At 42.2% G+C, this 23,421-nt stretch overlaps 1 protein-coding gene across 30 annotated transcripts in view; it reads left to right on the forward strand.

Annotated features, from left to right (window-relative positions):
- The window catches only part of HYDIN (HYDIN axonemal central pair apparatus protein), a 433,865-nt gene that overhangs the window by 305,046 nt on the left and 105,398 nt on the right, over window positions 1-23,421 (forward strand). For all 30 annotated transcript variants that reach the window (XM_045046329.1, XM_045046327.1, XM_045046336.1 and 27 more), the window contains 10 exons: window positions 186-310; window positions 8,211-8,338; window positions 8,781-8,917; window positions 9,169-9,296; window positions 9,447-9,638; window positions 9,974-10,123; window positions 13,336-13,575; window positions 17,879-18,047; window positions 20,725-20,904; window positions 21,386-21,559. In XM_045046329.1, coding sequence (XP_044902264.1) covers window positions 186-310; window positions 8,211-8,338; window positions 8,781-8,917; window positions 9,169-9,296; window positions 9,447-9,638; window positions 9,974-10,123; window positions 13,336-13,575; window positions 17,879-18,047; window positions 20,725-20,904; window positions 21,386-21,559 — 1,623 coding nt within the window. The remainder of the gene's footprint in view (window positions 1-185; window positions 311-8,210; window positions 8,339-8,780; window positions 8,918-9,168; window positions 9,297-9,446; window positions 9,639-9,973; window positions 10,124-13,335; window positions 13,576-17,878; window positions 18,048-20,724; window positions 20,905-21,385; window positions 21,560-23,421) is intronic.

Below are 23,421 nucleotides of genomic sequence, written 5' to 3' on the forward strand. Positions count from 1 at the left end.
TCTGCTACAAATTGAACTCAGTCACAAACTATGTCACCCTCTGAGGCAGAGAAAACATGACAGGTAAAGCACCAAAAAGTTCACTTCCCTTCTGACTTTATGGACCCTGAGCTGACAGTCTGTGTTTTAGGCATGATCCATATATTTTTAACCATCCTGATTTCTTTCTCCTTCCAATCCCACAGGAAATGAAAAGTATGAAACCTTCTTGAATCAGGCCAGAAAAAACCTAGAAAAAGAGTACAACAACTATGAAACACTTGACCACTTAGAGATAACTGAGGAATTGCATGAGGATGAATCTTCTGAGGTAAGATTAGCTTCACCCTGCACAGAATGAATGTGGGAGGAGAATGGTAGGTACAAAGACCCAGGGGCAGGAAGGTCATGGTCTCTCTGAGGAACAGAAAGGAGAAGAAGCTAGAGCTAGAGCAAAGAAGGGGGAGAGGTAAGGAGCCCCCTAATGAACCTATTAAAGGGTTTTGAACTTTATTTATTCTGAGGGCAACAGCAAGTTAGTGAAGTGTTTCAAGTGGGGCCTGGGGTAATCAGAATTGCGTCTTTGAAAAATCTCTCTGGCTGCCTTGTGAAGCCCTGAGAAGCTCTCAGGGGTTTGGGTTGCGGTGTGTGTGTGTGTGTGTGTGTGTGTGTGTGTGTGTGTGTGTGTGTAATAAGGATAGATGTGCTGAGATGTGCTCAGTTTTTAAAAGCTGATGGAGTAACTCTAGATGAGACATGGCGGTGGTGTCAACAAGAGTGATAACACAGGAGGTGGAAAGAATCGAGTAGTTTCAAGAAATACTCCGGATTGGAATGATCAGTGATTAGGGATGGGTTGGATGTGGGGGTGGGGCAGAGGTGACCCCTACCTCAAGTGTCTTGCTTGACGGACAAAGTAAGGAGGAGGAGAAGTGAGATGGGAAACTCAGGAGGAAGAGCAAGTTTGAGGGGAGAGGAGGAAGGGATCTGAGTTCCAATGGTTTGTTATTACATCCGAGATTTCTGAGCATCATCCAAGTGAGGTTCCCATGGGGAGCTGTCCCCATGGGCTCAAGAGCTGAGGAGAGAGGCTGGAGAAAGTGCTGTGAGTCACCAGATGGCCATTGTGATCACAGGGAATGGTGAGATTCCCTGGGAAGTGTACCGAGTGAGCAGGGGTAGATTCAGAATAGAACCCTCTGGTCGCCAACAGCTAAGTGGGGGAGGGGGCAGCCAAAGAGGTTCAGCATGGTGCCTCCAAGGTGGAAGCCAAGCCAACAGTTGGTCTCTCGAGGCAGAGCGGCCCAGCTTGTAAATAAAGTCGGCCCTCCCCCAGTGGGAAATGAAAGCAAAATCCCCAAATCCTCCTTCACCCCTCCCTGATATTCTTCTCTTAATAGTCCATTCTTGACCATAAAGCCTGCTTTCTCCCTGTGCTCATCTTTATTTTATTTTATTTTATTTTATTTTATTTTATTTTATTTTATTTTATTAATATATGAAATTTATTGTCAAATTGGTTTCCATACAACACCCAGTGCTCATCCCAAAAGATGCCCTCTACAATACCCATCACCCACCCTCCCCTACCTCCCACCCCCCATCAACCCTCAGTTTGTTCTCAGGTTTTAAGAGTCTCTTATGCTTTGGCTCTCTCCCACTATAACCTCTTTATTTTTTCCTTCCCCTCCCCCATGGGTTTCTGTTAAGTTTCTCAGGATCCACCTAAGAGTGAAACCATATGGTATCTGTCTTTCTCTGTATGGCTTATTTCACTTAGCATCACACTCTCCAGTTCCATCCATGTTGCTACAAATGACCAGATTTCATTCTTTCTCATTGCCACGTAGTACTCCATTGTGTATATAAACCACAATTCCTTTATCCATTCATCAGTTGATGGACATTTAGGCTCTTTCCATAATTTGGCTATTGTTGAGAGTGCTGCTATAAACATTGGGGTCCAAGTGCCCCTATGCATCAGTACTCCTGTATCCCTTGGGTAAATTCCTAGCAGTGCTACTGCTGGGTCATAGGGTAGGTCTATTTTTAATTTTTTGAGGAACCTCCACACTGTTTTCCAGAGCGGCTGCACCAGTTTGCATTCCCACCAACAGTGCAAGAGGGTTCCCATTTCTCCACATCCTCGCCAGCATCTATACTCTCCTGATTTGTTCCTTTTAGCCACTCTGACTGGCATGAGGTGATATCTGAGTGTGGTTTTGATTTGTATTTCCCTGATGAGGAGTGACGTTGAGCATCTTTTCATGTGCCTGTTGGCCATCCGGATGTCTTCTTTAGAGAAGTGTCTATTCATGTTTTTTGCCCATTTCTTCACAGGATTATTTGGTTTTTGGGTGTGGAGTTTGGTGAGCTCTTTATAGTTTTTGGATACTAGCCCTTTGTCCGATATGTCATTTGCAAGTATCTTTTCCCATTCCATGGGTTGCCTTTTAGTTTTGTTGATTGTTTCCTTTGCTGTGCAGAAGCTTTTTATCTTCATGAGGTCCCAAGAGTTCATTTTGCTTTTAATTCCCTTGACTTTGGAGATGTATCAAGTAAGAAATAGCTGTGGCTGAGGTCAGAGAGGTTTCTCCCTGCTTTCTCCTCTAGGGTTTTGATGGTTTCCTGTCTCACATTCAGGTCCTTTATCCATTTTGAGTTTGTTTTTGTGAATGATGTAAGAAAGTGGTCTAGTTTCTTCCTTCTGCATGTGGCTGTCCAGTTCTCCCAGCACCATTTGTTAAAGAGACTGTCTTTTATCCATTGGATATTCTTTCCTGGTTTATCAAAGATTAGTTGGCCATACTTTTGTGGGTCTAATTCTGGGGTTTCTATTCTATTCCATTGGTCTATGTGTCTGTTTTTGTGCCAATACCATGCTGTCTTGATGATTCCAGCTTTGTAGTAGAGGCTAAAGTCTGGGATTGTGATGCCTCCCACTTTGATCTTCTTCTTCAAAATTACTTTGGCTATTCAGGGCCTTTTGTGGTTCCATACAAATTTTAGGATTGCTCGTTCTAGCTCTGAGAAGAATGCTGGTGCAATTTTGATTGGGATTGCATTGAATGTGTAGATAGCTTTGGGTAGTATTGACATTTTGACAATATTTATTCTTCAAATCCATGAGCACGGAATGTTTTTCCATTTCTTTATATCTTCTTCAACGTTTATTTATTTTTGGGACAGAGAGAGACAGAGCATGAACAGGGGGGGGGCAGAGAGAGAGGGAGACACAGAATCGGAAACAGGCTCCAGGCTCTGAGCCATCAGCCCAGAGCCCGACGCGGGGCTCGAACTCCCGGACCGCGAGATCGTGACCTGGCTGAAGTCGGACGCTTAACCGACTGCGCCACCCAGGCACCCCTCTTTATATCTTCTTCAATTTCCTTCCTAAGCTTTCTATAGTTTTCAGCATACAGATCTTTTACATCTTTGGTTAGGTTTATTCCTAGGTATTTTATGCTTCTTGGTGCAATTGTGAATAGGATCAGTTTCTTTATTTGTCTTTCTGTGGCTTCATTATTAGTGTATAAGAATGCAACTGATTTCTGTACATTAATTTTGTACTCTGTGACTTTGCTGAATTCATGTATCAGTTCTAGCAGACTTTTGATGGAGTCTATTGGATTTTCCACGTATAATATCATGTCATCTGCAAAAAGTGAAAGCTTAACTTCATCTTTGCCAATTTTGATGCCTTTGATTTCCTTTTGTTGTCTGAGTGCTGATGCTAGCACTTCCAACACTATGTTAAACAGCAGCGGTGAGAGTGGACATTCCTGTTGTGTTCCTGATCTCAAGGCAAAAGCTCTCAGTTTTTCCCCATTGAGGATGATGTTAGCTGTGGGCTTTTCATAAATGGCTTTTATGATGTTTAAGTATGTTCCTTCTATCCCGACTTTCTCGAGGGTTTTTATTAAGAAAGTATGCTGAATTCTGTCAGATGCTTTTTCTGCATCGAATGACAGGATCATACAGTTCTTTTCTTTTATTAATGTGATGTATCACATTGATTGACTTGTGAATGTCGAACCAGCCCTGCAGCCCAGGAATGAATCCCACTTGATCATGGTAAATAATTCTCTTTATATGCTGTTGAATTCTATTTGCCAGTATCTTACTGAGAATTTTTGCATCCATATTCATCAGGGATATTGGCCTGTAGTTCTCTTTTTTTACTGAGTCTCTGTCTGGTTTAGGAATCAAAGTAATACTGGCTTCATAGAATGAGTCTGGAAGTTTTCCTTCTCTTTCTATTTTCTGGAATAGCTTGAGAAGGATAGGTATTATCTCTGCTTTAAATGTCTGGTAGAATTCCCCTGGGAAGCCATCTGGTCCTGGACTCTTATTTGTTGGGAGATTTTTGATAACTGATTCAATTTCTTCACTGGTTATGGGTCTGTTCAGGCTTTCTATTTCCTCCTGATTGAGTTTTGGAAGTGTGTGGGTGTTTAGGAATTTGTCCATTTCTTCCAGGTTGTCCAGTTTGTTGGCATATAATTTTTCATAGTATTCCCTGATAATTGCTTGTATCTCTGAGGGATCGGTTGTAATCATTCCATTTTCATTCATGATTTTATCTATTTGGGTCATCTCCCTTTTCTTTTTGAGAAGCCTGGCTAGAGGTTTGTCAATTTTGTATATTTTTTCAAAAAAATCAACTCTTGGTTTCATTGATATGCTCTACAGTTTTTTTAGATTCTATATTTATTTCTGCTCTGATCTTTATTATTTCTCTTCTTCTGCTGGGTTTGGGGTATCTTTGCTGTTCTGCTTTATTTCTTTTAGGTGTTCTGTTAGATTTTGTATTTGGGATTTTTCTTGTTTCTTGAGACAGGCCTGGATTGCAATGTATTTTCCTCTCAGGACTGCCTTTGCTGCATCCCAAAGCATTTGGATTGTTGCATTTTCATTTTCATTTGTTTCCATATATTTTTTAATTTCTTCTCTAATTGCCTGGTTGACCCATTCAATCTTTAGAGGGTGTTCTTTAACCTCCATGCTTTTGGAGGTTTTCCAGACTTTTTCCTGTGGTTGATTTCAAGCTTCATAGCATTGTGGTCTGAAAGTATGCATGGTATGATCTCAATTCTTGTATACTTATGAAGGGCTGTTTTATGACCCAGTATGTGATCTATCTTGGAGAATGTTCCATGTACACTTGAGAAGAAAGTATATTCTGTTGCTTTGGGAGGCAGGGTTCTAAATATATCTGTCAAGTCCATCTGATCCAATGTATCATTCAGGGCCCTTGTTTCTTTACTGACCATGTGTCTAGATGATCTATCCATTGTTGTAAGTGGGGTATTAAAGTCCCCTGCAATTACCACATTCTTATCAATAAGGTTGCTTATGTTTGTGATTAATTGTTTTATATATTTGGGGGCTCCCATATTTGGTGCATAGACATTTATAATTGTTAGGTCTTCCTGATGGATAGACCCTGTGATTATTATATACTGCCCTTCTTCATCTCTTGTTACAGCCTTTAATTTAAAGTCTAGTTTGTCTGATATAAGTATGGCTACTCCAGCTTCCTTTTGACTTCCAGTAGCATGATAGATAGTTCTCCATCCTCTCACTTTCAATCTGAGGGTGTCCTCAGCTCTAAAAGGAGTCTCTTGTAGACAGCAAATAGATGGGTGTCATTTTTTTATCCATTCTGGCTCCCTATGTCTTTTGGTTGGAGCATTTAGTCCATTTACATTCAGTGTTATTATATAAAGTTATGGGTTTAGAGTCATTGTGATGTCTGTAGGTTTCATGCTTGTAGTGATGTCTCTGATCCCCTTGGGATCTCTTGCAGGGCTGGTTTAGTGGTGATGAATTCCTTTGGTTTTTTGTTTGTTTGGGAAGACCTTAACTCTCCTTCTATTCTGAATGACAAACTTGCTGGATAAAGGATTCTTGGCTGCATATTTTTTTCTGTTCATCACATTGACCATTTCCTGCCATTCCTTTCTGGCCTGCAAAGTTTCAGTAGAGAGATCATCACTAGTCTTATCAGTCTCCCTTTATATGTTAGAGCACGTTTATCCCTAGCTGCTTTCAGAATTTTCTCTTTATCCTTGTGTTTTGCCAGTTTCACTATGATATGTCATGCAGATCGATTCAAGTTACGTCTGAAGGGAGTTCTCTGTGCCTCTTGGATTTCAATGCCTTTTTCCTTCCCCAGATCAGGGAAGTTCTCAGCTATTATTTCTTCAAGTATACCTTCAGCACCTTTCCCTCTCTCTTCCTCTTCTGGAATCCCAATTATGCATATATTATTGCATTTAATTGTGTCATTTAGTTCTCTAATTCTCCCCTCATACTCCTGGATTTTTTTTCTCTCTCTTTTTCTCAGCTTCCTCTTTTTCCATAATTTTATCTTCTAATTCACCTATTCTCTCCTCTGCCTCTTCAATCTGAGTTGTGGTTGCCTCCATTTTATTTTGAAGCTCGTTTATAGCATTTTTAGCCCCTCCTGACTGTTTGTTAGTCCCTTGATCTCTGTAGTAATAGATTCTCTGCTGTCCTCTATACTTTTTTCAAGCCCAGCAATTAATTTTATGACTATCATTTTAAATTCATTTCCTGTTACATTGCTTAAATCATTTTTGATCAGTTCGTTAGCTGTCGCTACTTCCTGGAGTTTCTTTTGAGGAGAATTCTTCCGTTTCGTCAGTTTGGATAGTCCCTGGAGTGGCGCCGAACTGCAGGGCTCTTCCCCTGTGCTGTCTGGAGTAACTTGCGTTGGTGGGCGTGGCCACAGTCTGACCAGATGTCTGTTCCCAGCCCACTGCTGGGGCCACAGTCAGACTGGTGTGTACCTTATCTTCCCCTCTCCCAGGTGCAGGACTCACTGTGGAGTGGTGTGGCCCCTGTCTGGGCTACTTGCACACTGCCAGGCTTGTGGTGCTGCTTTGATAGGAACTGGCGTATTAGCCGGGGTGGATCCACAGATGCACAGGGGCGGGAGGGGCAGACTCAGCTTGCTTTGCCTTTGGTGGTCCACTTCGGGAGGGGCCCTGTGGCACCAGGACGGAGGCAGACCTGTCAGAGGAATGGATCCACAGAAGCACAGAGTTGGGTGTTTGTGCAGTACAAGCAAGTTCCATGAGGGGAACTGGTTCCCTTTGGGATTTTGGCTGGGGGATGGGCGAGGGAGATGGCACTGGCGAGCACCTTTGTTCCCCGCCAAGTGAGCTCTGTCCTCTGGGGCTCAACAACTGTCCCTCCCGTTGTCCTCTAGCCCTCCCGCTCTCGGAGCAGAGCTGTTGACCTATAACATTCCAGATGTTAAGTCCCACTGGCTGTCAGAACACACTCCATCTGGCCCCTCCGCTTTTGCAAGCCAGATTCAGGGGCTCTGTCTTGCCTGGTGGGCTGGCTGCCCCTCTACCGCCCCGGCTCCCTCCCGCCAGTCCGTGTAGTGCACACCGCCTCTCCACCCTTACTACCCTCTTCCCTGGGCCTCTCGTCTATGCTTGGCTCCACAGAGTTCATTCCGCTAGTCTTCTGGTGGTTTTCTGGGTTATTTAGGCAGATGTGGGTGGAATCTAAGTGGTCAGCAGGACGATGTGAGCCCAGCATCCACCTATGCTGCCATCTTCCTCTGTTGAATCTGTACTTTTTTTATTTCAAGAATATTCTGTAAATGGAATTATACAATATGTAACCTTTTGAGACTGGCTTTTTAAAAAAATTTGTTTAATGTTTTTATTTATTTTTAAGAAAGAGACAGAGCATGAGCAGGGGAGGAGCAGAAAGAGAGGGAGACACAGAATCTGAAGCAGGCTCCAGGCTCTGAGCTGTTAGCACAGAGCCCGATATGGGGCTCGAACTCACGGACTGTGAGGTCATGACCTGAGCCCGAGTCAGATGCCCAACTGACTGAGCCACCCGGGCGCCCTAAGATTGGCTTTTTTTTCAATGAGCGTAATGCCCTTGAAATCCATCAATATCAATAGTTCATTCCTTTTCATTGTTCATTAGTATTCCATGATATAGATGTACTAGTTTCTTTACCCCACCCAACACCCCTGTGAAGATTTTAATACCACAACTATACTGTATATCTGTTTATGTACTGTGGCCTTTTGGAATGCCATAAATCATTGTAATATCTAAAATTTTTTCATTCTCCCCTCCATGAAGCAATTTTTTCCCTCTTAGAGGTGATTTGACCCCATTGAAAATGCATATTCTAGAAGAATTTGCTGACTTGGTTTTTTCTCTTGCTCCAGTTAAGTGCTCAGCTCCAGATGGAAGTAGAGCGACTTATAGTCCAAGGCTATTCCATAGAACATCAGAAAACAATTATCCCTGATTCCACAGATGACTTCAGCTACCGGAATCGTCGCAGACTAGCCAAGTGAGTGTCCTTCCATGGTAGGCTTGTTTCAGAGGAGAGCAGAGCAAACAGTGTTGCCCACTGGAATGCTGCCTGAATCAATTAATGGTTGATCATGTAGAAATGAAATCTACTTGTGTCCTGTATCTGTTATCTTCTAGCATCCAGCCAACCAGGCAAGTCTCTGCCTCTGAAAGGCAGAAGCCTCTGTTTTTGTTTAATGGATAGGCCTGGCTTCAGGTTCATGAGGGCCCACACTGAATGTGTTTTGGGAATGGCTGAAACAGCAGTGTGAACTTTGGGGGAGGGGGGAGTAATCTTGTTTCTATAGCCTCCTGTCTGGAGGGTGGTTGTTCTATCCTCCGGTTCTGAGGTCAGAACTGTGCACAGGAGATAGAAGAGAATAGCATAGTCACTCTTTTGGAAAAGTGACTGGTAAACAGAGCCTTGTTAACTGTTTCAGAGTCCAGCTGCCAGAGTATATCCTGGACTTTGGCTACATCATCCTTGGTGACATCCGAACACACATCATCAAGATCACCAACACCAGTCACTTCCCAGTGTCCTTCCATGCAGAAAAGCGCATCCTTCATGACACGGGTAACCAGACTGGGGAGACCCTTTCTTCTTGCACTTTGTCATTTCTAACAGGGTGCCCACGTGTACTGATCTTCTGGAGTAGTGTTCATGCTTCTTCTGGGATCAGCTGAAAGAATTCTTGGGCCATTAATTGATGCTTTGAATGGTCATGGGTATTAATTGATACTTTGACCCCAGAAGGGCTCTATCTACTGCAGCTCTTGTTTGCCATTTCTCTTTCCCACAAAGAAATTTTGTTTATCTTGGTCCAGGCTTCAGTACTGAGTTAGATCGTGTAAAGAATCTGCCTTACTGTGAAACGGAAACATTCGAAGTGAAATTTGACCCCCAAGGGGCCAGTCTCTCAGTTGGAAACAAAGAGGTCGTTCTACCCATCAAGGTAAGATGCACTGCTGGGCCCAGCTGATCCTCCCCAGCTACCAGCTCTGCTTGCCAGTTACCCCTAGGATGAATCAATTGCTATTTGAGAGCCGTGATTCTTCCCCCAACCCCATGCCATGTGGTAACAGCAATTTTATGCCCATTCTAGGTGGTTGGAGGGCCAACAGTTCACATCTGTCTCCAAGCCAAGGTGACCATTCCTGCTATGACACTGTCTTGTGAAAAGGTGCAGTTTGCCACAATTCAGTGTGGACAGTGCCTCGTGGAGACTATTCAGTTTTCCAATCATCTCCAAGTCCCTTGTGAATGGTTTTTCCTGAGCCATAAGCCAGTTAGCAAGGTAAATGGGTTGTAGCCCATTGGTCCCCTTTTTCCCATCTCCATTTAATCCAGATATGGAATTCTGGGCCTTCACTTTCATTATTTCACTCTTCTTCCCAAGACATGCCGTGACAACCATAGCTTCCTAAATACAATCTAGGCCCTTAGCCCAGCATTCAAGGACTTACCAGGCTGAGCTATCTGGTAGATGTGTCACTCATCTTTGTAGTCCTGGTATCTACACCTTCCCTGACACCTGGAAGGGACTCAGTAAATGTAGGCTGGGTGAGTGGAGGATAGAATAAATTTGCTTCCGTAGAAGATGATCTAATTGTCTTATTATCTGTTAACCAGCTGGAGAAACACATGCCAAAGTACTTAAGACGGAAACTACGTGCTGAATTAAAGCCAAAGACACGAATCTTTGAGATCCAGCCCACTTCTGGGGTCTTGGATCCTGATGAGAGGTCCAACGTGCAAGTGAAATTCATGCCTAAAGAAGAGGTAAGCTTTGAAGAAATGTGGTTTCATTCAGAGTCTCTGGGTCTCTTTGAGCTTTACTCAAAGGCCACACTTGATTAGGCAGGACTCTAGGGAATTTTTGAGAGACCTTTGCCTCGCTATTGTGATAAAGACATCAAGTGCTTGTTTCATGTTGGAGCTGTGTGGCCTGGTAGTTAAGAACACCAGTTCCAGAATCAGATCTGTCTAGCACGTTGACTTTTATCAGCAGACCTGGGTTAGTGGCCTTCTGCTTCTGTACTGAGAGAATTCATGGCTTTGAGTAAATTCATTAGCCTCTCTAAACCTCAATTTGCTTATAGATAAAATGGAAAATAACAATATCCCATGCAAAAATCCTTATTGCAATTTTAAAATCCAGTAAGCTCCAGAAACTGGGGAGGTGTGGGAGGGGGGTATTTCATAAGTTTCAGGCCCAAACTCATTTGGTAGAAAAACCTAATTTGAACTGACAGGAGACTACTTAACCTTTATTTATTCCACTTAGTTTGCAGAGTCAAACATTGTAACTACGGGAATATTAGTGTTTGATTATAGGGGACCTGATTCGGGCCCTGCTGAGGACATTATGTAACATGGGGTCTATGCACAGCGTTTACCTTTTTAAAAATCTGAATTTGAAATCATCTGGCCCCTAGGGTTTCAACTAAGACATTATCAACCTGCAATAGCTACTTCCTAGGGTCATTTTGAAGATTATATGAATTAATGTGAATAAAATACACAGCATACTTCTGTCTATGTAGTGTCTCAATAACTATTTGCTGTTATCATCAGTAGTTGGGGTACTTCCTGGTAGACATACCACCCGGGCCTCACAAACTTTCTGTGTGTGTGTGTGAATGCCGTTAACACAAAGCTACTCCAAGCAAAGCACACAGTAAAAATAAAGTCCGGGGCGCCAGGGTGGCTCAGTCGGTTAAGTGTCTGACTTTGGCTCAGGTCATGATCTCACAGTGCGTGAGTTTGAGCCGGTGTCAGGCTCTGTGCTGACAGCTCGGAGCCTGGAGCCTGCTTTGGATTCTGTGTCTCCGTCTCTCTCTGCCCCTCCCTTGCTCATTCTCTGTCTCTCAAAAATAAATAAACTTTAAAAAATTTAAAAAAATAATAAAAATTAAAATAAAATAAAATAAAATAAAATAAAATAAAATAAAATAAAATAAAATCCTAGAGCCAGAGAGGGTCTCAAGAGATTACACTGTAAAGACTTGTGCTCAAAGCCTAAGGCATCAGGGAGATGTCTTTCTCTACTTTAGTCTTTTAAAAGAAAAAAACCCATGTGGGTTTTACAGAATACCTACAGTTAACTCCCATTTTCCTGGTAATGGAAATGCTTTGAAGAAATTTTTAAGAGTCTGTAGTGAGAAAGAAGAAAAACAAATGACTTCATATCTGATTCTTTTTTAAAAAGCCCGTTTCTTGAATTATCAGAATCTCCCAACCCTTTCGACAGAAAAGAGAATTAATATGTTTGTCATTCTTAGAGAGTCTGAAGGGGTGTTACTGTCAGGGTTGTCAAGATTTTGGATAGTTTATTAAATGAGAGACATATCAGTAAATAAATTTAAAAAAAAAAAAGAAAGGTTTGTTCAGGTGGTTCCATATATGTTGAGTTGGAATTGGTCAAAGTTAATAGAATATCTCCACCAATTTAGAGGGGAATTTGTTGGCTGTATACAATTAATTGGTTAGCTTTGCAACGCATACAATCCACATCTATGTTTCCTTCAGCATCAGCAGCACAAGAGAAATCACTGATGTTATAATATATGTGCAGAACACCGTGTTAGGAAACAAGGAAATGAATGAAATGTTTTTGGAATATTTCCATAAAAAGCAATTAAAATATAGAAGTTTGGGTCAGAAGGTGCTAAGCCCATAACTGTTAGTTAGTCAATAATTCGTTCTCTTACTGTCTCCGTCAATTGATATTTTCTGGGTGTGTATATATGTCCATACACATTCCATCCATCTGCTTTTCTCCCTTGAGCTAAGATAATTAAGAGCTCTTCAAATCATGAAGCCACTCATGGCCTCCAAACCCAAGCCATGAACCCACCTGTATCAGAATGACCTGGGCATCTGGTTAAAAATGCAGAATTCCCAGCCTTACCCTGCCCCTGTCAAGTTGGGATCTTTAAGGTTGGGGCCTGTGATTCCACATTTTTAATAGGTCCCCCAGTAAAAACCAGATTAGAATAGTTGATATCACTATTAACTGGTATTCAGATTGTAATTATATCTGATAAACTGAATGCCCCAGCTGATTACCCCTGACCCACTGCTTAACTGTATTTTCAAATAACTTCCGTATATTAATTCAGATTCTCCAAGAAACATACTTGGAGACAAGGATTCAAGTGCAAACAGATTATTTGGAAAGTGTAGGAAACCCTGATGGAGAAGTAGGAGGTGGTCAGGGAAAGGCAGGCAGCTAATAATGCATGTGAATGAGCCAGCTACCTTGGAGACTGGAACATAATCCTACTGGGAAACTCTGTGGAAATAGACAAAATGCATATTTCAGAATTATCCCTTCCCAGGAGCAAGGGACCTGAGGGTATTTATGTGGTAGTTCCTGAGTCAATGTTTGAGAATTGCTCCTGGAAGGGATTAATCCCAGCACTTCTGCTCCACCCTTCCCTGCCCATAGGCAGCAGGGCCCATGAAATGAGAGCCCAGAGGTGCAGACAGTGGCCCATCTGAACACACTGGAGGGTCTGAAGGATCTGAGTGCGGCATTCAGAGGGCCTTTTACGAGTGATGGTGCACTTTGTACAGTGCCTAGCATGCTAGAAACCTAGTATTAATGCAGTAATATAAATTACTCTCATGTAATTTTACATGAAAAGTTTTCTCTCTTTTTTTTCTTTTTTTCTTTTTCTTTTTTTTTTTTTTTTTTTTACATTTATTTACTTTTGAGAAACAGAGTGTGAGCAGGGGAGGGGCAGAGAGAGAAGGAGACACAGAATCCAAAGCAGGCTCCGGGCTCTGAGCAAGCTGTCAACACAGAGCCTGACACAGGGCTTGAACCCACGAACCATGACCTGAGCCAAAGTCAGACGCTTAACAGACTGAGCCACCCAGGTGCCCCCAAAGTTTTCTCTCAATTTTGTCCCCACAGTGGCTTTCAGGTTTACAGAGCATATAACACAAAAAGTTAAGATGCTTGTTTTGTTTTTTATGATTTCCAGAAATTCTACAGCCAAACCCTGGTTTTCCAGATTGCCCAGAGTCCTCAAAAGCTTACACTGCTGGTAGAGGGGCAAGGTCTTGAGCCACGGTTGGAATTTAGTCCCTCTTTTCTGGAGCTGGGGCCACTGCTGCCTTATGCACCTGGAGACGAGGCTGAGGTGGTGGTAAAGAATCCCTGCAACTTTCCCATTGAGTTTTACTCCTTAGAATTTGACCAACAGTATCTCCTAGAAGAGAAGGTGAGCAGAGGCCAAAACCAAATTTCCTTTTCCTATCCCTGCTGGGTCCTACCATGTACCTGTGCTCTTCCCTCTGCATGGACAACTTCCTCCTAACCTTTGCCTCTTCTTCACTTTAAGCCCTTCCTTGTCAATTTAAAGTCCACTTTGTAGCCTTTCCTGACCCTTGCTCTGAGCAGAATTTATTACTTCTTTGTGATCTCATTACACATTTTAAACAACTAATTGAAAAACTAATGCGTGCTAAAACTTTAATAGTAAAGAATGTATGCCACTGTCATATTTGAAGTGAGTTTCTTGTAGACAGCATGTAATTGAGTCTTTTAAAAAAAAAATACACTCTGGCAGTCTCCATCCTTAATTAGTGTATTTAGACCATTTACATTTAATAAAATTATGTTAGGGCTTGAATCTGCCACTTTTTTTTTCTGTTTGTTCAGAGCTACATATTTTCCAATTGTTCCTCCATGTACTTGTTTTAAACTTTTTTCTCACAGCAAAATTGAGGGGAAGTTACAGATATTTCCCATATACCCCTTGCCCCACACACATACATACCTTCCTCCATTATCAACATCCCCTACTAGAGTGGTACATTTGTTACAATTGATGAACCTACATTGATACTTCATAATCACCCAAAATTCACAGTTTACATTGGGGGTCACTCTTGGTGTTGTACATTCCTTGGATTTGGACAAATGTATAATGACATGTATCCAGCATTATAGTATCATATAGAGCATTTTCACTGCCCTAAAAATCCTCTCTCCTCTGCCTATTCATCCCTCCCCACCCCCCACCTCCTGGCAACCACTGATCTTTTTACTATCTCCATAGTTTGGTCTTTTCCAGAGTGTCATATAGTTGCAATCATACAGTATACGTTTTCCAACTGGCTTCTTTCATTTAGTAATATGCACTTAAGTTCCCTCCATTTCTTTTTAGTACTAAATAATATTCCGTTTTCTGGACATAACAGGTTATTTACCCATTCACCTACTGAGGGACCTCTTGGTTGTTTCCATATCTGGGCAGTTATAAATAAAGCTGCCATAAACATCCACGTGCAGATTTTGTGTGGACATACATTTTTATCTCCTTTGGATAAGTACCAAGTAGCACAGACCGTATGGTAAGAGTACATTTAGTTTTATAAGAACTGCCAGACTGTCTTCCGAAGTGGTCGTACCATTTTGCACTCCCACCAGCAATAAGTGAAAGTTCCTGTTGCTCCTCATTCTCATCAGCATTGGATGTTGTCAGTGTTTTGGATTTTGGCCATTCTAATAAGTCTGTAGTGGTATCTTATTTCAATTTGCATTTCCCTGATGACATATAATGTGGAGCATCTATTCATATACTGATTTGCCATCTGTATATCTTCTTCAGTGAGGTGTCTGTTAAGGTCTTTGGCTCATTTTTTAATTGGGTGATTTGTTTTCTCATTGTTAAGTTTTAAGAGTTCTTTAAATATTTTGAATAAGACAAGTTTATCAGATGCATCTTTTGCAAATATTTTCTCCCAGTCTGTAACTTGTCTTTTCACTCACTTGACATTGTCTTTTGCAGAGCAGAGGTTTTTAAATTTAAGGAAGTCCACCCTCTCAATTACTATTTTCATGGACCATGCCTTTGGTGTTGTCTCTAAAATGTGATCACCACACCCTAGGTCACTCTTATATCACCTTCTAAGAGTTTTATAATTATATGGTTTTCGTTTAGGCCTATGATCCATTTTAAGCTTTGTGAAAGATGTTGGGTCTATCTAGATTTGGGTATTTTGTATGTGGGTGTCTGGGTCCAGCATTGTTAGTTGGAAAGTGTCTTTGTTCATTGTATTGCATTTGCTCCTTTGTCAAAGGTCAGTTGACTATATTTATTTGGGTCTACTTATGGGCTCTCTATTCTGCTCCACGTCATCTCTCCAGGTCCCTTTTTACTGTCTCCATCCTGTTCTGCTACCTTGAGGCTGAGCTGTATGAACTGCTTAGTACCGTACTTTCTAGAAACTGCCTCTTAGTTCCCTACTGTGAGAAATTATGAAATGAGCCACTAATCTCTTTTTCTCTCTTCTCACCATCCTCTAATTTAAAATGATATTCTTTTAAATTAATGCCTGCTGGGTAATCATCTCATGTACACTCCCTCCATGTTTTGCTTTTTGTGGTGTATCTGTCATGTCAGAGCCTATAATATTATGATGTCAGAACCTAATTTCTATCACTTAGTTTTAGTTCTATATTTAAATACATTCAATGTTCAACACCAGTCCTTGTGATGAAGCTTCTTCAGTAACCACTCTATTGTCTGAAGCTCATTCTCTAGTGGATTCCTCAGGTAGGGATCATGGGAACACTATTCCCTGAGTACACATACGTTCATGACTATTAATCTGTGGCTTTTATGCTTGAAGATAAGTTTGGTTGGATACCATATCCTTGGCTCACATTTTCTGCACTTGAATATCTTAAATGCATTGCTCCATTGTTTTCTCCTAAGATTTTGCTGTTCATGAAGTCTGATGCTTTTTTGCTTATTAATTAGTTATCTATTGCTGCAAAACAAATTACCCCCAAGCTTAACAACTTAAAACAATAAGTGTTTGTTATCTCATGTTGTCTGTGGGTCAGGAATTTGGGAATGGCTTAGCTAAGGTGGTTCTGCTTCCTCTGGACCCTCCCCCAACTCAGCCTTTAAATCTTCTGTCTTCTTTACATGTAATATTTATGCTCTACCCAATTTAGATTCTGCATCTCGAAGTTTTTCTCAGAAGGGGAATTTGTCACTCTGGAAAGGAATCTTTTCATTAGGTATTCATGAAACTCTCAATGGCTTATGTTGGCACTGCATCCTCTGTTGTGGGCCAGGTTCAATGCAAAGCAGAGTCTAAGACTCCGAGATGTGTATGCAGATTTGGTAGGGAGCCCTCTCAGGAGCAACACCAGTGAAGAATAAGGCAAGCAGTGCCGGGCAGAGAGATGAGCTGTGATGAGATTACAGCAGAGACCTCAGCAGACCCCACAGGAAGCTCTATTGCTGGGCTGTCTCTTTAGAATTGCCCCCGTTGAAGCAAGTTGTCCAGGCCCTTGTATGTCTCCATCACCCAGTCTTTGGAATATTCCTTCCTTTCACCCACTGACCTGCCATGCCACCTCTCTCCTGAATCAAACTCCATGTATGAGTGGGTTTCTTCCAAGCTCTCTTCTCTATATCATGTCATTGGCCAGTTTGTCTATCCCAACATCAGTCCCACACTGTCTGTTACTCCAGCTTCAACAGTCTTAATATCTAGTAGGGCGATCCTCTCTTTTTCTTTTTCATTAATGTTTTAACTATTCTTTTTCCCTTTTTTGCCATTTTTTTATATTCAAGTATAATTAACATATAGGGTTATTAGTTTCAGTTGTTTTAACTATTCTTAGCTCTTTGTTCATCCATATAAATTTTAGAATGAGCTTCTTAACGGTGGTTTTCACACAACCAAAAATAGTGATCCTGGAGAAAGGTTACTCAACAAAACAGATTTTTCACATAAATTAGGCCATAGAGGAAGTGATTGCTTTCTAGAACCTTGTTGCACTGGTTTTATAAATATACATACACACTAGGGTTACCAGATTTTGTAGAAAGAAAAACAAATTACGTAGTTAAGTTTGAATTTCAGATAAGAAACATATGACTTATTTTATGTGGACATTTTTGTACTAAAAAATTATTCACTTTATCTAAAATTCAGATTAAACTGGGCATCCCGTATTTTATCTGATAACCCTAATACATATTCCTTCCCTACCCCCATACCCCCAACATATACTCATGCACACACATACTTAATACCATTTTATCTGTTTCTCCCTGAATCCTCTGTGAGACAACCACCTTCCTCCCTTGTATAACATTTCTAACTACAGTGTTTTTCAAGAACGTGTAGCTCAAAGTGGATAATGGAGTTCTGTACTTTTGTCAAGGGAAAGAAAGAAAGAAAGAAAGAAAGAAAGAAAGAAAGAAAGAAAGAAAGAAAGAAAGAAAGAAAGAAAGAAAGAAAGAAAAACAGTATATGATATTTGTAAAATAAGACGAAAATTCTCTTCCACATATGAAATGCCTGGGCTCAAATGGGGCAAAAATCAAGATCTTGTATCCCCAGCTTCAGGGCCCGGCCTTACTTTCTAGACCCCTCCAAAGGCCCCTTGTACAGGAAGGAGCAGGGGTTTTACCTGGTGGGTAAGCAGACCCTCCGAGGACTGTCAGGAGAAAGCTTCTAGCACACCCAGCAGCAGTTCCTGTCGTCCTCTTGCAGATCTTGCGAATGCTGAAGGGCTATGATTCCTACAACACCCTGCTGCTGCCTCCCCGTGTTCCGGGGGAAAAGCTACCCCCAGAGGTTTATGAGTACTTTAAGGAGATGAAGCGGTCCAAAGAGGAACAGATGAAGGCGAAGTTTCCGGAGAGTCTGGCCCAGGAAAACGGTGAGAGCTCAGGGCCGAGAGCCCGGCTTCAGCCACTGCGCTGGCGCCCTGGAAGGGTCCCTGCTGGGAGGCCGGCCACTTACCGAGCAGCTGCCACATGCTGGGCACATGCTGGTGCCTCACATATTTCATCTGTAACGTCACAAAATGGGCCTGTTCTCCCCACAGTATGAATGCAGAGACAGGGATATGCTCTGCTCCCACTAGAGTCTAGTGGGGAGTTCAGGCTTAAAAACAGCTAATAGAGGGATAGAAGAACACTTAGGTTTTACACACTTACCTGAGAGACTAAAGCACTGAGACACCAGGTCCACAGTGTGAAGGGGCAGAGTCAGGATTCAAGCCCAGATCTCTCTGACTCTGGCATCCACGACGGTAACCACTGTACTCCGTGGCTTCTGTGTGTGCTTGAATATGTCACACAGGGTACAACTTGGTGTCCTAAGAGAGGTCAGGAGTGGGGGTTCCCCCAAGGATGAGGTTGGCCCTCCACGGTCTTTAAGCCAAACCCCAATCATAAAACGGGACTGTGCTCTCATAATGTGCCCCTTTCTGGCCCAGGGCCCCTGTATTACCCCACCACCCATCCATGGGCTCCCTTTTGTGCACCTGAGCATCAGGGGTCCTTGATGACCTGTAGCACCGTGCAGCTTGTCGTGATGCATGCTTCTCCTTCCTGTTTATCATGCCCTCATCTTGGAAATGTGCCCTCCCTGTTCTTCTGTGTAATAGTCATCACATGTGTAATTGTTTTCTTCATACCTGTCTCCCCCCCGAATAAGAAGCCCCCATAAAGGCAGTGATCATGCATTCCCCACTTGTAACCCCAAAGCATGGAGCTGCACCTGATACGTCATAGTGCCCAATAACATGTGCTATAACAGTGAATGAATGAATGGAATGGAGTCCATTTTCTCCTGACCTTGGGCTTGTCTTGTCTCTCAAGGGAGCCAGTCAGAGAATACTAGTTTGTCCTAAAAGGAGAAGATGAGAGAAGAAGACCACCTTTGCCCTCAATCTCCTGGTCAGTGTCATTGAGCACTGTTAGTTTGCCAGAACTGCCATCGCAAAGACCACAGACTTGGTGGCTTAACCAACAGAAATTTATTTTCTCATAGTTCAGGAGGCTCAAAGCCTAAGATCTAGGTGTCAGCTGGGTCATTGTCTGCAGAACCTCCTTCCTTGGCTTGTAGCTGCCTGTCTTCCCCTGGTGTTCACATGGTGTTCTGTCTGTGTCTGTCCTAGTCTCTTCTTAAAGAACACAAGTTATACTGGAGTGTGGGTGGAATAGGGCATCCATATAACCCCTTTTTAACTTTATTACATAGCCACTTTCTGAGGTACTGGGGAGTAGGATTTCAACCTACGAATTTTAGGGTAACTAGTTAAGCCTATAACAAGCACCCACAGTGTTCCAAGAACGGAGCTGAAGCACTGTAAACAGATCAGTGAAACAGGCCCTGTCTTTGAGAGCCTACAACCAGGAAGGTGGTGGGAGGGGAGACACTGGAACTCAGAACCACTGGGACAGAAAGCTGGGGGTGCTGCCATGTGTAAAGGGCATCACAAAATCAGAGAAGGACCCTGTTGCTCTCGTCCCCATCCTTACACAGTACAGTTGTGGGTTCATTTTTTCATTTGGCCAATTGGAAGTTGGCCGAGAACAGGGACCCACGGGTTCAGAGGGAGCCAGGAAGGTGCATACTCGGCTTTTCCCCAGGGCTTCCCTGAGCCTGTGCTCCCTCTGCTCACGTGCAGACCATCCTCCCTGCTTCCCGCACCATGGCCAGGGAAGCCAGTCACTGGAGACCTCCGACCTCTCTGCCTCAGATCCAACCTCTAAACAAAGACAGTGTCAACCCCCGTCAACAGGCCCGGTAAAGGGGGTCATTTTGTACAGTCACAGCCCAACACCCCCACTGAAATTGTGAGGAGGGTTCTAGGCAGACAAATTGGTAGGTGTACTTGGCAATGGCATAGACAAATGTTCATGACAGATTTAGGGGGAAAACACGCTACAGATTGGTATATACAACATGATCCCAAGTTCAGCTTTGAAAAATTTAAAATTAAGGATCTGAGAGGCCACAGCTCTGCGGTCCTGGTATCATAAAGTCCAGCTGCAACCCTCGGTCACTGTTTCTTGTTCTATCTACATCTCTTTTGCAGATGAATTGTATAAGTCTTGCTCTTCTGAATTTTCTAAATTTTCTGGAGAAAATATATAATTTTAGTCTTTTTAATGTTAAGATGTAGAAACACTCTGGGCAGAGAAATTTTTTTTTAAGTTTATTTATTTTGAGAGAGAGAGAGAGAGAGAGAGAGAGAGAGAGAGAGAGAACCAACGGGAGAGGGGCCGAGAGAGAGGGAGACAGAGGATCTGAAGCAGGCTCTGTGCTGACAGCAGAGAGCCCAGCACAGGACTGGAACGCACAAACCACGAGATCATGACCTGAACCTAAGTCAGATGCTTAAGTGACTGAGCCACCCAGGTGCCCCTGGGCAGAGAACCTTCTTAACAGCCAGCTGACTGCAGATCTTGTTTCTTGGCTTTGGGTAGTCCAGGGTGATGGTAACCAGGTCAGCGATTCTCCACTTTGTCTCTTTTTCCATACCTGTCTCCCTTGTCCCCCTCCCAACACTTCCCCCATGTTTTTGTTCTTTGTTTCTCGGGCAGAAGAGGAAGATATGCCCTCATCAGAACAAGGCACCTCTGGCAGTACAAAGAGGACCTCACTGAGCCAAGGGATCTCTGTCACGTCCAACCCTGAAGAACGACACATTCCCACGGTCGAGTCCAAGACCTACCCGGATGAAGAGGAGGATGAGGAAAGCCTGGAAAAAATAATGTTTCAAAGTAACCAAACATTTAAATGTTTTGTACCAGTTCTCTCTAAGAGAAGTGGGAAGACTGTCCAGTGCCTTTTTACTTTTCTCCCTAAAATGCACCCTTGAGCCTTTTAGCACTACCGTGTATTAATTCTGTAGTAGGAATATGCCATCACTTAGTCAGCCATTCCCCTTAATGTTGCACATTCAGCTAGTTTCCAGTATTATTTTTTTAGCAGGAGATATTCCCCTAGAAATGGAATTAACAGTCAATAAGGGTATCTGTATTTTCACTTCCAGTAGCTGTCGACAAATTATCAGCTATAAAAGGCACTTTCCCATCCACTGCAGGGGGGAGTGGGAACTGTGACAACACATGCAGCAGATAATTTGCCACTGTGCCACAGCAGTGTTCAAAAAGAAAAAGTGGTTCTCCTTTCCATCAGACTGTATGAATTCTGGGTGTGTCCATGGGCATGCACTTGTACACGTATATTTTTAATTTGCAGCTGACAAGATACAGAGTGTTGACAGCCACTCGATGGAAGAGGTTGGAGAAGTAGAGAACAACCCAGTGAGCAAGGCGATCGCGCGCCACCTGGGCATTGATATTTCTGCAGAAGGCCGCATGGCCAAGAACAGGAAGGGCATCGCCATTATCATCCACGGGACACCCTTGTCGGGTATGCCGCAGCTCCCAAGGGTTGTCACTTTAAGGGTTATGGTGAAGTTCGCACATGTAATTTTCGAGATAACAAAAGACTCTTTTTTTTTTTTTTTGTATACCATGGGACTATCCCCAAACTATTAAATTGCCAATCTCAGAGAAACAGTGTTAGAGAAAGAGCAGGGATACCTTATTTTTAATTAATATATCTCTGAGTTGTTTGAGCTTATATTCTTCCAATAATTTAAAAATAATATTAGGGAAAAATCCAAGACATTAAATTCTTTAGAAAGGGGGGGGGGAAATAAAAATAAATGATAAAACAAGAGGAGAGGGGGGAATAAGCACAAGCTCCTTGAACTAGAAATATTACTTCTATAAGCTTACCTTAAGAATCTGTTTAGTGATGTGGACAAAGATTAACTGCATGAACATTCACTGCAGCGCTGCTTAGCATCATAAAAACTTGGGAGCAGTTGAAGCATTCAGTATAGAAGACTGGTTAATTAAGCTTTAGTGCATCCACATAGTAAGTTATTTTGCCACCATAAACAGTGTTTCGTACACCCCTGTCCATAGCAGCATTACTCACAATAGCCAAGAGGTAGAAACAGCCCAACTGTTCACTGACAGATAAACGGAAAAACAAAATACGGTACAATGGGACATTATTCAGCCTCAAAAAAGAAGGAAACTCTGACTCATGCTACAATATAGTTGAACACTGAAGATATTATACTAAGTGAAATCATCACGAAAGGATAATTGCTGTATGATTCTACTTATATGAAGTGCTTGCAGTGGTCGAATTCATAGAAACAGAAAGAAGAGTGGTAGTTTCCAGGGACTGGGAAGGAGAAGAATGGGAGCTTGTTGTTTAATGGGTACAGAGTTTCCATTTGAGAAGATGAAAAAGTGTTGGAGGCCTATGGTGGTGATGATCACACAATAGTATGAATGTACTTATGCAACTTAAAATATGGTTAAAATGGTAAGTTATGTACAGATATCACCACAATTTCTTTAAGTGCCATAGAAATGTACTAAATGAATAGAAAGACGTTCATGGTACATCATTTTAAGTAAGAAAAATGTCATACTTAGGATTTGTAATCTGGATTAATTTCCTATTGGTACCATAACAAATAACTACACATTTAGTAAGTTGAAACAATGCAAATTTACTTTCCTTCTGAAGGTCAGAAGTCTAAAATGTGTCAAAAGAGCTGCATTCCTTCTGGAGGCTTCTAGGAGAGGACCCATTTCCTTTCCTTTTGTAGCTTCTAGAAATGTTGCCTGCATTCCTTGGCTTGTGGCCCCTTCTTCCATCCTCAAAACCAGTATCATAGTATCTTCCAGTCTCTCTTCCTTTTCATCATAATCACCTGTTCTGACTCTGACCCTCTTGCTTTTCTCCTATAAGGGCCCTTGGGATTATGTTGGGCCCACCCAGATAATCCAGGATAATTTCCCATATGAGGATCCTTACTTAATCGAAGGTGCTAACCCCCTTTACCACCTAAGGTAACATATTCACAGGTTTCAGACATTTGGATGTGGATGTCTTTGGCGGGGGGGAGAGCATTGTTCAGCCTACCACATAACCCATTTCTTTATAAGAAATATAAATAAGGTAGTTATATATACATACTTAGCAGCCATATGCTAACTGTAATATCTCTGGGTGAGCAAATTATGGATCTTCTTTTTCCTTCCCTCCTGTTGGTTCTTTGAATTTTCTGCTTTCTTTTTAGCAAGCAGATATTTTGAAATGAGAAAAGAAAGATCAACACAAGTTATTCTTTAAACCAAAAAAGTCTTCCCATTAGAATCAGAGACAGTAGAGCTACACGACTTTTAAAGGTCATCTGATAGAAT

Source organism: Felis catus, chromosome E2, assembly GCF_018350175.1.
Source record: "Felis catus isolate Fca126 chromosome E2, F.catus_Fca126_mat1.0, whole genome shotgun sequence".
NCBI classification, from domain to species: domain Eukaryota; kingdom Metazoa; phylum Chordata; class Mammalia; order Carnivora; family Felidae; genus Felis; species Felis catus.